The sequence below is a fragment of the Antedon bifida genome, chromosome 7, assembly GCF_963402885.1.
Source record: "Antedon bifida chromosome 7, ecAntBifi1.1, whole genome shotgun sequence".
In the NCBI taxonomy this organism is placed as follows: domain Eukaryota; kingdom Metazoa; phylum Echinodermata; class Crinoidea; order Comatulida; family Antedonidae; genus Antedon; species Antedon bifida.
Genome location: NC_136232.1, coordinates 18,071,398 through 18,087,478, shown reverse-complemented (window position 1 = coordinate 18,087,478; position 16,081 = coordinate 18,071,398). Strand labels below are relative to the sequence as shown.

Here is a 16,081-nt window from a genome sequence, read left to right as displayed (position 1 = left end):
CATTTGCAAACTCGATATCGTCAGCAGCGGTGTTTACTTTGGTCAGCACCTTCCGTAGGACATTCTCTGTGTCCTCACTTGCACTGGATTGAGGGATGTTAAAGAACAATAAATTTGCTTTTTTACTGTAAAGCTCCGACTCTAACCTGCTAGCATTCAGCTCATGAATTTTATCCTTCAGTTATGACTCCAACTTTGGTATAATTGCCTCCTTAATTTCGAGAATATCTTTGTCCATATGCTTCACCCCTGTCTCGGCCATATCAGTTCGAATGCCTTTAATGTAAGTGTTGACAAAGTGCGAGGCAAGCGAGGCACGCCAAATATTTGTGCGAGGTATCATTTTATCATTTCCAAAAATGCGAGGCATATAGTTTACAATTTCAAAAAGGTGCGAGGCATATCTTAACGTGCTATTATGCTATATTATAGGCCTAATAATCAATCGATACAAGCGTATCTAAATAGATTCGTGTATACACTCATCATGTTGAATGAAAAAAACAATCGTTACATAAAAATAAACATATCGTGTCAAATTTTACTTTTACAAAAGTGCCCAAACTACGGTTCAAAAATCTGAACGACAGTCTTCAACTTTCGATAAACAATAATTGTTATAGCGACACACTCATCAAATGACTGCCATGTTTGTTGGCATTTCGAGCGTGTTCACTTTACAATTAATTTAACATGTCTCTCGAACATAGCAGAGTGAAAATAATATTTTGTCACACCCCTGCGCCTCGATCCGGTAGACCTGAGAGATGGAAAATCCCTCTTTACTATTTAGCAGGTAGCGGAATGATTCAGCTCTCAGCTCAGAGGATTGTGGTGCATTCCCCTCCTATAGCACGTGGTTTCAGCAGCAACTTCTCTCTAAGCGGCGTGCCAAAGACATTTTTGACATTCCATTCTCTAGGAACAATACGTGTACCTCTCTCGCAAATAAGGTGAACAGCGATTGCCAGGACAAGTTCAATAACTGGCGGTGAATAAAAGGTAACTGATATGCCGATCAAATAACATGCCGCAAAAAAAAAAATTGCGAGAGAATTCTGGAGCGCGTGTAGTCTAGGACCTGGGTCAGATTTGTATGCATTTAATTTAGGAGAGAATATCTCAACTGTTATAGGATAATTTGACCCCCACGAACAACATGGAATGTGTGCCAAATTCGCTATCCGGGGCGAACATGCCCAAAATCGGGGTCAAAGGTTAAAAATGTGTGGTTATTATATCTTGACAACCACTTGTCATACAGATTTACTTTTGGTGTCAAATTGTTCAGAATATACATATTTATATTCGATCTAACACAACTTTAAGCGAAAAAATGACCGGAAATGCTTTTACTGACCTTTGACCCAAAAATGACCAAAAAACACATTTTCGGGTTAAATTATTCTTTAAAATGCCAATGGACAAACTGTATGGTATCAAATGAAAGCATACACAATATGCTACCCATTGCTACCCAACTTGTATTGAAAATGTTTAATTATGAAGCTAATTTTATGGAAAATGTGCATATTTTGATTATTTTTATACAAAAAATGAATATTTGGTAGCGTAATTGTTATGTTTATTTATATTATATTAAATAATTTAAGTGTTTGGAAAAACTATTTGGTATCAAATGAAAGTCCATAAAATATTCTATCCATTGCTATCCAACTTGTATTAAAAATCTTTAATTATGATGCTAATTTTGTTAAAAATGTACATATTTTATTATTTTTTTTAAAAAATTAGAATACTAGATAGTGTAAATTTATTGTGGTTTATTTATGATATTAAATAATTCAAATGTTTGGAAGACATATTTGGTATCAAAGGAAAGCACATAAAATATGCTATCCATAGCTATCCAACTTGTATTGAAAATCTTTAATTATGTGATGCTATTTTTGGAAAATGTGCATATTTTAATAACTTTAGACAAAAATGAGTATAAATTAGTGTAAATTTATTTTGGTTTAAATAATTCTAGCGTTATATTTGGTATAAAAAATAAAACCCCATACAATATACTATCCATTGGTACACAACTTGTATTGAAAATCTTTAATTACGACTTTTTTGAAAATATTCTTCTTTTTTTTTGACAAAAATGAGTATACAGTAATAAGTAGTGTAAATTTATTTTGGTTTATTTATAATATTATATAACTCTATATTTTCCAAAAAAAATGATTCATTTTCAATACATATTGGATGATCTGTATGTACTAGGTAGCATGTATACCAAATATTTATTTAAAACACTAGAATTATATGTATAACTAGAGGGTACTCCGAGAGTACAAACCTCCGCCTACTATAAAATTCCCCTACATAAAATGTCCCCGGAAAATATATATATATTTTTTAAATATTTTTTTGTATTAGTTCTAAATGTAAATAGGCTAACTGCACACTACAAAGTTGTGGATGAGATCGCTGGTTCAAGTCCCGCTGAGGTTTTTTTTTTTTTATTATTTTTTTATTTCTTTTTTTTTTGTGGACCTTGATCTTTGACCCTGACCCTTCAAAATTTAACCACAATTATATGATGAGTCATTGATCATTGTGGCTAAGTTTGGTGAGAATTGGATAAAAACTGTGGTCTCTAGGCAGTAAAATAGTTTTTTGTTATTTGTGACCTTGACCTATGACCTTTTCCCCTCAAATTCGAACTCGTCCGAGCTTTTGAGGCATAGATCATTGTGTCCAAATTTGGTGAGAATCGGATAAAAACTGTGGCCTCCAGGCTGTTCACAGACACACACACAAACACACAGCACACAAACATACAGGGGTGAAAATATAACCTCCTTGGCGGAGGTAATAAACCAAAATATATTTACACTAACTGTATAACACATTTTCTAAAAAACCTTTATAATTTTAACTTATACAGTACTCATTTTTGTCAAAAATTAATAAAATATGCATTTTTTTTTTAAACTATCATAATTAGATTTTCAATACAAGTTGGGTAGCAATGGATAGACTATTTTATGGGCTTTTATTTAATACCAAAATAGATCTCCTAAACACTTTAATAATTTAATCATTATAAATAAACCAAAATAAATTTACACTATTTAATATACTCATTTTTGTCAAAAATTTATAAAATATGCAAATTTTTCAAAAAAATCTACATCATTATTCATAATTACAGATTTTCAATGCAATTTCAAAATGGCACCCAAATCTCCGTAACCCGTTGGTCTATCAAAATGATATGGTATCAAAATGCTTGGTAAACTTACCAAGATCTTCCAAACACTTGAATTATTTAATATAAATAAACCAAAATAAATTTACACTTTTTAATATACTCATTTTTGCACAAAAAAAATAAAATATGCAAATTTTAAACAAAATTAGCATTATAATTACAGATTTTTAATACAAGTTGGATAGCAATGGATAGAATATTTTATGGGCTTTCATTTGATACCAAATAGTTTTTTCAAACACTTACATTATTTAATATTATATAAATAAATATAAAAATTACGCTACCAAATATTCATTTTTTGTATAAAAGTAATCAAAATATGCACATTTTCCATACAATTAGCTTCATAATTAAAATTTTCAATACAAGTTGGGTAGCAATGGGTAGCATATTGTGTATGCTTTCATTTGATACCATACAGTGTATTCATTGGCATTTTAAAGAATAATTTAACCCGAAAATGTGTTTTTTGTCATTTTTGGGTCAAAGGTCAGTAAAGCATTTCCGGTAATTTTTTCGCTAAAAAAAGTTGTGTTAGACCAAATATAAATATGTATATTCTGCACGATTTGACACCAAAAGAACATTTGAATTATTTAATATCATAAATAAACCACAATAAATTACCACAAGAACCACACATTTTTAACCTTTGACCCCGATTTTGGGCATGTTCGCCCCGGATAGCGAATTTGGCACACATTCCATGTTGTTCGTGGGGGTCAAATTATCCTATAACAGTTGAGATATTCTCTCCTAAATTAAATGCATACAAATCTGACCCAGGTCCTAGACTAGTGTGAAAAAAGACTTAGGTCCGACAATTGTAATACCAGGCCTAAAATTAAACTTTAGCTAATATGCTTCGCCCTAACCTAGATAACAGGCCTATGTAGAAAATAATTTAATCGATTTTGATATAACAATAATTGGTGTAATATTTAACAAAGCCAACAGCCATAAGTCGCGTGCTAAGCATAGTGATACCAGACCGAATCACTTAAAAAGTTAACAAATAAATCCCTAAATTAATGATTTTACAGGCGTGTTTCTCGCCACACTGTTCGCGAATTTCACTTATTCACTGTTCAATATTTTTGTTTCTATGGAGCGCCAAAAGAGCAACGATAATAGAGGACTAAAACTCAGTGGAATGCGTCAATTTCTCATGCATTTATTGGTGAAAAACACGTTTTATTTCAATATATTTGTTAATTTGTCAATAAAAATGCTTTAATATGTTACTGCTGATACTGTTCTGTTTTCAAAGAATAATAATCGATCCTAAATCAACATCACTACCTAGTCTAGACCTAAGACATCCTACTAAGGATATTATGATGAATTTTTCTATTTTATTCTTTAAAAGGTTAATGAAACCGTGTACAGTATCAACAGTAACATTTTTCCTTACTGACAGTGACAAAATCTATTGAAATTGTACGTGATTTTCACCAAATAATGCGTTAAATATATGGATTCCACAGAGTTTTTAGCCCTCTAATTAATTTTGCTCTTTTGGCGTTCCATAGAAACCAAAATATTGAAAATTGAGTGTGCGAAATTCGCAGTATGCGAGAAAAACGTCTGTAAAATCACCAATTTAATGGATTTATTGTTACTTTTATGTGATTTTTCTTCATTAAAGTAGGCCTACTAATTTTAAGCTGTGGTATTCAGGATAAAGTTGGTTAAAATACAAGGCAGGTGCAAAAGGGAACTAGCCTAGCGGGCCTAGGCCTGGCTACTTCAATTTCGGTGATTTCCTGCCTCGCAATTTTGAGAAATGATAAAATGATGCCTCGCATTTTTTGATGATGGTAAAACGATGCCTCGCATAAATTTCTGACTTGCCTCGCATGCCTTCCCTGCCTCGCGTGCCTCGCACTTTGTTACAACCCCTTTAATGTCTGCATTCACCTTGGTCATTTGAGACGATAGCGCGTCAAACCGGGAGTTCATATCAGCGTCCAATTTGGTTAACAATGCATGCAACGTATGCATGTTTACCTCATTGTCTACAGGTGGCTGGTCCGATTGGCTACTGCGGGTTCGTCTACTACTGGCCTCGTTGGTAGTCATGGTTTTAAAATTGGGAAAACCAGTAAAATAGAGCAAAATAATTCATAAAGTATGTAATTTCCGCAGCACTTTTCTATCCGTGTCCGCTCTCCATGAAGGAATCTGTTTAACCATGGATTAAAGAATAGAAGGATATGCATCGACGTGAGATCAAGGGTTCCTTGACTCTCGCCGACAGACCGCGGACCGCCCACAATGTTATCAGTTTAATTAACCGCATGGTAACAACGAAACGGTCGCGTGCCTAATATATTGTTTACTGCACATGTGCAACGACATCTAACCTTGTTGGCTACGCTTCTTTCGCGCGTTCTTTGGTGGCATGATGTTTTAGCGCTAGCAACAACGGCGACGAACAATTCATACGACAAATTTAGTTATAACCTTTCTGATGAGGAATTGTAAATGCTATAATTGTAATTAGTATAGGTTTCTGCCGCGATTGATCTACGCTAATGTTTTTATGACATTAAAGTAGCATTTTATGACCTGTAGTAGCCCTACATCTGAGACAATAACTATTTGTTGTATCGGCCTAGGCCTAGGCCTAGCCCTACATGTAAAATTACAAAATCAGCAAGGATACTAGGCCTAGGCCTTTTCTTCTAGGCTTACTAGTAAACCATATGATTTGCCGACATTGATACTGCCTAGGTAGGCCTAGGCTAATCTTAAGTGTAGTAGATACAACGTGTAAACATGATATATATACTCACCGTTGTCTTACTTCTTGTGTGAATAATAATAGGTACTTCGTTTTTTCGTGATTAAGTTTGCCCTGCGTGTACTTTTCAAAACGACCGCTAGGTATAAACGAATCGCAACTATACATAGCCAGCCAATCCCGGATCAGGGATCGCTGTTTTCATTCAATTAGACCCGATGATTGGATGTGGTGTGGATGACATAACCACTAGCCAATCACCAGGCACTACAATTTAAATATAATCACATCGATAATTAAGGAGATTTATGAAGAAACCACTGCTTAGCCATATATTAAAAACACGATTGTTGTATGGGTGAACACCGGCCACGCTAACAACATACATGGTCAAATGCATAATTTAATATTCTATAGATTAACGCAATTTTTAATGACAGAAGATGGCAGGCAAATAATGATAATTCAAATATAAAAATTGCATATTTTATTAATATTACTAACTACTTAAAATTACTAGTCGTAAGAAAGTGAACTTTTCGTAGTCCGATTGTGATGAAACTAAAACAGAATTATTCAGCAATATATTGTTGTTGTCAATTAATCATCGACGCAGACATGTCAATAGAACATTCAGACTGCGCATACGATTTCTACATGGTTACGTTTTGGTCTCAAAAAAGGTAACAGTTGATTCGCAGCGTTTTACAGAGGGCCGCGGTTAGAGACACGGAGTTCAATGAGCGTGTTTGTTTGATTGGCAGCAGTGCTTTAGTATAGGCAAGCGCGTTGTAAAATCGTTTGATGTCACCGTCGATGCATATCCTTCTATTCTTTAATCCATGGTTTAACGTAAGGGCGTAAGGGCTGCTTTATTAAACGTGTCTTTGCTGAGCATCTCATCTTTGGTAAGAAGGTGATGGCTTGTGTGATGGATTGTTAAATTATTCTTCCTTTTCGTGTGTCTAACTTAAGGAAGTCAGGTGTGAGTGAATATTTTTCCTCACACATTATATGATGGCAATTTTTATACAGAAACAAAAGAGGGTTTATCAATGACCGTTGTACATGTTCATAATATTCGGCACCAGTTTTGACTTTGCTGCAAAACTTCTGACCAGCAACTGTTATGTTTTAAAATCGCTGGGTAGCTTGTGTGGTTGTTGTGTGCTATAACAGATTAGATATTATTTACAAAAATTAATTTTCGTCCAGTGAGGAATCATCAACCGGACCCCCTAAATTTTAAGGGTGTCCTTTTTTTAGAGGTTCAATATTTTATTCGTGTGACATATTTGTGTGTATATTAGTATGCACAGAGTAGGCTACACTGACCCCAAAAATAAAAACAGAAATTTATCACAATGCGCGCGATGTTAAGTTACGGCGGCCGATCAAAGAGCATCGTGAGAGGTGGTGACGCGTGATGATCTACTACTTAAACTTCTAAAAATAGATCGTTTCACATACTACAGAGGGCGCATGTAAACTTTTTTCGCGCTATTTTCAAGATGCCTCGTAAGGAGAGAGAGGGAGAAAGCGCAAACAGCAAGATTTGGCAGAAAAAGCCAAACATTGTGTCAAACTAAGTGGCTGGTTGTTACATACTAGTAATAATGATGATCAGCTAGATACCTCTGGACCACCCATTTTTTTACCCGCCGCCGCTGAAGTCTGTAATAATGATCAGCAAGGCCTAGATACCTCAAGCTCTGGACCACCTACTTTTTTACCCGCCGCCGCCGACGAGGTCATTTATGACCGTATCGGAAGTACGTTCATCTGGGACTTCCCCAACGTTTGCATTGAACGCAACAAAAAAAGATGTATCTATTGTTAGTCGCCGCGTGCTTAGGCTTAGGCTATGCTCACCTTGCTGTTTGCTAGCTAGCGCGCTAATAAAGTGTCATTTCCGGCGAACTAGAAAGGTGCCATTTATCATGAATTTTGCATGCGAGAGTACCATTTCCGGCCATCTAAGTGTGTCCTGTAACAAAATTCGCTTCGCCACAACCCCCACCATGGGGGGCTGTGGCTCAAATACTCAATATCTGATGTGCCCTTTTTATCGTTGGATAATGTCTGGATCCGCCCAGTTACCACACGCGAAGCTTTTTCTAGCCGACAGAAATGAGAATTTGTTAACTCGACATAATGTATTATAGGTCCATGCTCGACGACCCAAAGACTGGGAATAGGTTCATCCTCGATCGACAACCCAAAGCATGTCTGGGAAAAGAGAGTCTATTAGGGTGTTGTATAAACACAGCCTACAACACACTTCTCGTAAGCGTGTTGAATATAGACCGGCAGCCAAGCGCATTTCGATCAAGCGAACAAGGTACCAATATCCGAGTACAGGAATATTTATTACGTAACACAATATATCAATATATGGACGTCTGCCGGGGTCCCCCTGCTGGGTGTGCCCCCTGGGGCACCAAATAAGGGTCAGAAAAATGGGCTAGATCATGTTTTGGGAGATACCACATAAAAGCAACTTAGAATTAACAAACATACTCTACTATGTATAAAAAGTGCATTGCCAGACAAATTATCCACTGTATTAGCCCCGCCAGACACGCCCAAAAGGGTCACTAAATTTGGGCTAGATCATGTTTTGGAGATACCAAATAAAATCAACTTAGAATTAACAAACATACTCTACTAAGTATAAAAAGTAAATTGCCAGACAAATTATCCGCCGTATATGTCCCGCCAGACACCCCCAAAAGTTTCCCCCTGTTACACTGTAATATAATTGGGCCAAAATAAATATGGAAAGTACCACAAGAAACCAAGTTTAAATGACTAGGTACATTTAACAGGGTACAGAATGACCCCTTGCCATACAAATTATCCACTGTATTAGCCCCGCCAGACACGCCCTAAGGGGTCCTAAATTTGGGCTAGATCATGTTTTGGAGATACCAAATAAAATCAACTTAGAATTAACAAACATACTCTACTAACTATAAAAAGTGCATTGCCAGACAAATTATCCGCCGTATATGTCCCGCCAGACACCCCCGAAAGTTTCCCCTGTTACACTGTAATATAATTGGGCAAAAATAAATATGGAAAGTACCACATAAAACTAAGTTTAAATGACTAGGTACATTTAACAGAGTACATAATGACCCCTGCCAGACAAATTATCCACTGTATTAGCCCCGCCAGACACACCCAAAGGGGTCCTAAATTTGGGCTAGATCAGGTAACGGAGATACCAACAAACAAACACACTAGTATTTAGCCAAATTATTTGCATGATCTGCACGAGGCCTTCATAACACCCCCTTCCCTACATCCATAACAAAGGGGTCCCCAGATTTGGGCTGATCAAACATTGGATACAACATAAAATCATCTTAAAATTAACAAACAAAGTATAAAAAGTATTTTGCTCGACACATACCCACTGTATGACCTGTCATAGGCCTGTACAGTATTCACAAAATGTTTTCCCCGTGAACATTGTGATAAATTGGGCTAAAATACAGTACATGAACCATGTTTAAAATGAAATGATTACGGTAGGTACCTATACATTCACAAAGCAAGCAATAACGCAATGACTCTGTCAAATGTTAATATGCGTACGGTAAGGCCGGCCAGCGGCAGATCATAGGATAATTATACATTGTGAGTGAGTAAAGTCGCTATTAAAATGTCTTCATGATTATTGATATTAATGTCAATTCTCTGTTTCACTTTCTGAATCTCTGAATCATCACTCCAAGCAATTTCGAAAGATGAATCGTCATCATCATCGTCATACTCAGCAGCAACATCTGGCTGGACACTCTGGACATTCACTGTAACATCTTCCTCTTCGTGAAAAAGAGAATCTGGCATTGCATGTCCAAAATACCAGTCAGGAATATAGCATCCGTTGCTTTCCTTCCATCCGTAATTGAGAGGATTCAAGCCATGTCCTGGATGTGCAGAGTCGGCATTTCCCCACAGAATGCTGATAAAATGTGCCCTTTGCAATTTGTTATGTAAGGTGTTCGCACAAGGCGGTAGAAGTGCACAGTCCACTTTCTTCACGTTGGACATTGGGTTCTCCCAAAACAAATTAAGATAATATAGATGATGATTAGTTGTGTTAAATTCATTTTAAATCTTGTTCATCACTGGTAATAATATTTTTAATTAATGCTACTTTGTGTTAATCATCCACAGACAAGAACACTTATAATGAAATACAGTATTGTAGTTTAGGTTGCTGTTATGGATTCATTATTTTCCTTTTTATGAAATGTGATGATATAGTACCTGATCCATTCTCCCCGTCATCCACGGCAGTTTCAAACGCGATATCCGAGACACAAAGTGTTTACAACGCGCTTTTGATTGATACGCCTGGCGCGAGCCTTGAGCAGCTATTTATAGCCCACCAACATCAAGCGAAATGTTTACATTAGCTAGCTATAAACAGAAAGTGTATTATACGAAGTAAATACAGTCTTACAATGACCAATTAATAAAGTTTTCCTCGAATCTTACAGTGTTTGCTTTATTATTGTATTTTGTATTAGGGAAAATGGTCTAGGATTAAAAAATATTATTAAAAAAGCGAAATTTTAACGATGTTTGCGATAGTTTCAAAAGCCGAAAATATACATAAATAGCGCCCTCACGGCGAAAGTTTATCGTCGCGGTAAGTTCAAGCTTTTGATCGTCTGATAGCAAATCTCTGCAATTTTTTCGAGCAACACCGTTAATTCCAAGTGAAAGCGGAGACTTTATTCTTTATTTAGCTCAAAATTCAGGCTGACGTCTACTTTCAAATTGATTTGAGCTAAATTTGAAATTGACTTATTTCTGTTCAAAATTCCAGTGATTTTATAGGTAAAAATAGGCCTAGAGCAAAGTTAATTATATATTATTTTAAAGAATTGTGTATTGGTTTTGCATTGACTGTATGTGGTATGTTACTGTTATTTATTGTCTTGTGAAATGGAGTACCATACATATGCATTGAGTAATTTATGTCGTGTATGTGGTGTCAAGTTAACACGAAATCAGCGAAAATTTGAAGTAACTAAACTAAAAGATAGCGTCCTGACATTTTTAAATATCGATTTAACTCATGAAAACAAAGATGTACATCCACCATGGTACCATTCATTTGCAAGAACTGTCAATTTTCAAGCTATAACAAGAAGGTTAGCACAACTAAAAGGTACATCTGGAGACAACACACACAACAATCATGTTTCACATGTTATTTATTATCAGAACAGTCAAAACCAGGTAAAAGACTAAAACAAGTAAAACTCAACACATTATTTTCTGAAACAGAATGCGACATTATTCCATCAAAATTTACAATCAATGACAAAATCAATTCTGAACCTTTCATTTGCCAAATATGCAACTCGATTTTGTCTTTCAACAGTCTTGAGTCAAACTGTTCACATCACTATTGTTCTAGTTGTCTGTATAATTTGTTTAGTACCCTCCATGTTAACGTATGTTCATGTCTTGTGTGCGCAAAGCCAATGCACATGCTGGAATTTAAACCCGCCTCCCAAATTGTAATAGAGTCTCTGAAATCGCTAGAATTACAATGCTCGTGCAATATGTTCATAAAATACTCTGAACATCAGAGACATATTTGTGAACACCAGACAACTAAAGAAGTGGTGTATCATAATGTTTCAAAAGCTGTATCGGTGTTAGAGAAATCACTAGAAGATAGTCATGTCTCCCAAACAATACAAACGTTTGCAGAAAAAGTTGTTTACAATCAACTTAAGAAAAGTAAGGAAATGCTGATTGCAACAAATGGTCGGGTGAGTACTTTAAAACAAATTCTGTAATTATCATATTGCATGTTATAAAAAGTAGATTAATATTATTATAACAGAATTGTTAGCATAAAACATATAAATACAATTCTTATCTACAGCCAGCAAAGATTGCTATCATACCAAACACCAAAGTCCCAAGTGATAAGGCCAGTTCTCGAACTGTTTCAAGACGAGCAAATAGCATAAGCAGCATCATAAAATCAGTTGGCAATAGTGAGGCTGGTGATTTCCATCAGAAAGTGTACTCAGCCAAACATATGAGTCAAGCGGTCTTAAAAGCAGCCAACATAGCATCAACTTCGTCTATAGATATAGATAAGGCTCTGGCAATGGTGTCAGACTGCCATCTGGCATGGAACCAGCTACGAAAGCTAAGAAGGTAAACAAACAATTATGTGATTAAATAAAACCATGCATGAATACAGGCATTTTAGACACAGTCAAGTATGTCTAGTAATAAAGTGAGACTACATTATTAATCCTTTTTATGTACTAGATATGTGGAGAAAGGGACAATACCATCAGAGAAAAGGATGCGGCAGCGGCAAAATGATCTCATTGGGGATTATTTTGAATCCACAATGGAAATGCTATGTTTTAGGTCTGAGACGTCCCCAGACGGGATAGAATTAAGATCAACGCCTACTGTCAGAATGAAGAACATTAAAAAAGTTGTATTTTCATATCTTGATGAACACTCAAGGTACGCTGAAGTTAAATTTAAATATGTGCTTACAAAGTGTAGAACTTACATTTTAGGACTTTACTTTTGTTCATATGGATTTTGCTATGGAAATAAAAGTTAAAAGAAATTAATTATAAACTGAATTAATATTTACTAAATTTTTTTACAGACTGAACAACCTATCTCCCAATAATAACGAGATTTGGATAAAGTTTGGCGGGGATAAGGGAGGTGGAAGTACCAAATTTGAGGTACAGATTTGTAGCCTCGCCAAACCAAATTCAATTAACAACATCATCGTCATACTAATATTTGATGCCCCTGACATGATGTTTAATATTAACCGGACTCTTCCGGAAGTGGCCCACCAAGTTGTTGCTTTGAACGGGGAAAAATGGCGGTAAGAATACAACTAGTATATCAACTTAACAATTATGTGGATGCGTATATAAGTAACAAAATAAAAATATATGTATAATTTCTTTCAGCAATTACACACTGAGAGTTTTCTGTTTTGGGGACTATGAGTATTTAACAAAACTCTATGGATTAAATGGACCAAATGGTAAACTATTAAATTATTTTATCATCATTTAATTTATACAAAATCTTTCTAAGCCAATTTTATTTATACTGTATTACTGCATATTTTAGCATTTTTAAACATTGTGAAAAAATTTGAATACTTTTAGCTCGATACTGCTGTCTCTTTTGTGAAAAACCAAAAGCAGAAATGCAATTAAAGGCACCACCCGCCAAACAGCGCTCATTGGCTTCAATCAGAGCCAACTACAGAATGTTTATGGAAGATGGCGGAATTGAAAGCCGATCTAAGGATGTTTCCATGAGCGTTGTTAATAATCCCTTAGTATCAATTGAGGTAGATCATGTAAGTACATCAGTTTTGTTTTTAATTATCTTTATATTAGAGAAACAAATGTACTTACTTCATTATATGGCACTGTTGGTATTAAAATTTATATCTTTTAGGTGTCTGTTCCTAGCCTGCACTTGTCATTGGGCATATTCAAGAAGCTCTTTGATATGCTAGAGACGGAGGCGCACAGCATAGATTGCCTCATATATTCCCTAAGGAAAAATGGAGAACTTGATGACACTTCTGAATCAAAGTTTGATAAAATAATTCAACATCAGATCCAAACACAAATTGATATCAAAGAAAAGATTGAAGAAAAGAAATTAAAGTTGACTGAGATGGAGGATGCAATGCCATTAATCTATCTTAAAGGAAGTGTTGATGGTAGCATAATTACCAATGTGGGAAAGATAGTCAAATTGAGAGAAGAGATTGAGTCACTGGTAAGTTACTCAAACAATAAATGACATAGATGCGTCTTGCCAGACACATACTGTAAAGACAAAACTTGTATTATATTTTATTTTACAGACAAAATGCATGGAAAATGGGCTTCCATTTGGAACGGGTCCAATTGTCACATCACTGGAACGTGTGCTACAAAAAAATCGCATCCAACGGCAAGCCTATCATGGTAAATCATTTATTGGTAACCATGTTCATAAATGTTGTCAGGTAAATTAACTATTCTTTTAATTGATATTGTTTCAACTGTTAATTATTAAAATTGTAGTTTTTAAAATGTATATTTGTTTTTAATAGGACCATGTTAGGAATGAACTAGTGAATGCTCCACTACATGAAATGAAAATTCAAGAAGCTGAGATTCCTATCGGAAAAATTCAGCTAATTGACAAAAGAGTAAAAGAATTGGTCACCAAGTACGATGCACTCCTTTCAAAATTTTCTAGGGTTCACAACAACTTGAATCATTCAAAACCTGTCACAGATGTTGATATTCAAGAAAATGGTAATGTAATTATGCTTACCTTTCAAGGTATTCCTTAGACATGCCATTGTTTCTTTTCCTACAACACACTGTAACTGTTTCTTTTCTCTTCTACAAAAAAAAATTCAGATGAAGCCATAAAAGACTTTATGGAGGAATATCGAAAAACCAACAAAAGTATATCTCCAAAATTACATATGCTCGAGGAACATGTCATTCCCCAATTAAAGGCTTGGAGATTTGGTCTGGGACTGGTTAGCGAGCAAGGTGGGGAGTCTATTCACGCCGCGCTTAATAAAAGGAAAAGAACAGTTGCTGGGATGCATGACAGACTTGGACAGTTAACATCCATGATGCGGTCACATGCAATTACCACTCAGCCATGCATAATAGAAGAAATAGTTGAACCCAAAAGAAGAAAAATTGGTAACAATTTACACTTTATTGATTACACTATTTGTGCATTTTAGCTCCCTGCTCACCAAAAATTAAATAAACCTGTTTATATTTTTCAGAAAAAGAAGAATAAAGTACACGACAAAGAATACGAAATAAAAGAAAATATAGGCTTACTGATAAATCTGACAGAGTGCCATCTTCTTCTTTATGTATTCTCTTATGAACCACACTTGCATCAATAAAGTAGTCGTACTTGTTTGTGTTGGTGGTATTTTTGGAACCTGTAATACAATTTTTGAATTATAAATATTTATCATCATTATTTAAAAAAATGGTGGACTAGCGATTGAAATACATGAAGAAATATTATATTATTATTAGGACTATCTGTCAAAATTAAAATCAAAATTTTATTTTTTATTCTACAAATGCAATGCTGTTGCTGCCATAGTTTAGTAATATTCAAGCCATAGGAAGATAGACTATGATATTTTCACATTTTCTACTGTAGAATAACTTAGGCCCTCATGAAAGCTAGTTAGTAAGTATACATATTCTCCTAGGCCTACATATGTCTTGATGGTACCATATTAAAAAATTAGGCCTAGGCCTAGCCTAGTCTAGATAGAGCTGTTACTAAGCCTGGCCCTGCTTTATATTTCCCCTCTTAACGACATATACTTGGGCTAGGCCTACTAAGAGTATATTATTCTAGGCCTATATTTATTTTTCGTGGCTTAAACCTAGTACGTAGTGACAAACCTTTGTTAGGCCTAGGCCTTTAGCAGCACACCCACGTGTGCAAAACAGGCAAATGGGCCCCGACTTTCTGTGTATATAATTATTAAACTGGATTAGGTAGACGTCAGCGAGATTTTTTAAATATTGTTTATCAAGTTTTTGAATTTTCACATCGACTAGGCGCCGATGTTTATGTAAATTGCAAAAAAAAAATATAACCTCACCATTACCCTGTAATTAAACTGCTATTTTTTACTGTTTTTTGTCGCAAAATAGACGTAAGATTTCAATACTCATATCTCGGGAAGTCTTGAGAAACGGAGTGACCGCTGGCTTCGAATATCAATTACATGCCTTCTTCTTCGAATATAATATGAATATTCATTAAATTTTCAATTATAACACTGTCTATTGGTCAGTTTATTCCCTCTCTTTTACCAGGGTATTAAAAATAGTCTTCCGGGTATTTAAACTAGCGCCCTCTATAACATAAAATAAGAAAAAGCGAGCATCGAAACTATAGAGGGCTCACCACTTTTTGTCTCGTTGGAAACTGCCGTGCATCTGACACAGTTTTATGAACCTGGCATCATTGACATCTTTGACATCACCCTTTAAGCCATACATGGA

At 35.3% G+C, this 16,081-nt stretch overlaps 1 protein-coding gene and 1 long non-coding RNA gene across 5 annotated transcripts; one reads left to right on the top strand and one right to left on the bottom strand.

Moving 5' to 3' along the window:
* Positions 1-11,197: 11,197 nt before the first annotated feature.
* Positions 11,198-15,797, bottom strand: LOC144848289 (uncharacterized). 3 transcript variants are annotated; one of them, XR_013613840.1, is made up of 6 exons: positions 15,672-15,797; positions 14,885-14,993; positions 14,352-14,422; positions 13,433-13,574; positions 12,553-12,587; positions 11,198-12,171 (listed from the first exon to the last, which is right to left on the bottom strand). It is a non-coding gene; the product is annotated as an uncharacterized LOC144848289 (long non-coding RNA). The 3 variants fall into 3 exon arrangements; XR_013613841.1 differs by having other exon boundaries at positions 14,885-14,991; positions 15,676-15,797; XR_013613842.1 differs by having other exon boundaries at positions 14,885-14,991; positions 15,682-15,797.
* Positions 12,082-14,889, top strand: LOC144848288 (uncharacterized). Of its 2 annotated transcripts, XM_078705003.1 has the most exons (10): positions 12,082-12,179; positions 12,297-12,503; positions 12,655-12,885; positions 12,974-13,050; positions 13,178-13,374; positions 13,476-13,805; positions 13,894-14,037; positions 14,125-14,332; positions 14,441-14,737; positions 14,827-14,889. In XM_078705003.1, the coding sequence occupies exons 1-10, from the start codon at positions 12,130-12,132 to the stop codon at positions 14,838-14,840; spliced, it is 1,755 nt and encodes a 584-aa protein (XP_078561129.1). In that variant the 5' UTR covers positions 12,082-12,129; the 3' UTR covers positions 14,841-14,889. The 2 variants fall into 2 exon arrangements, with proteins under 2 accessions (XP_078561129.1, XP_078561128.1); XM_078705002.1 differs by lacking the exon at positions 14,827-14,889 and having other exon boundaries at positions 14,441-14,803.
* Positions 15,798-16,081: the final 284 nt, after the last annotated feature.

Coding starts and splice junctions, on each gene's coding strand:
- LOC144848288 (XM_078705002.1), top strand. CDS start 12,130: ATGGTGTCAGACTGCCATCTGGCATGGAACCAGCTACGAAAGCTAAGA. Junction 13,806..13,893: donor GAGAAGAGATTGAGTCACTG/GTAAGTTACTCA, acceptor TTTATTTTACAG/ACAAAATGCATGGAAAATGG. Junction 14,038..14,124: donor ATGTTCATAAATGTTGTCAG/GTAAATTAACTA, acceptor TGTTTTTAATAG/GACCATGTTAGGAATGAACT.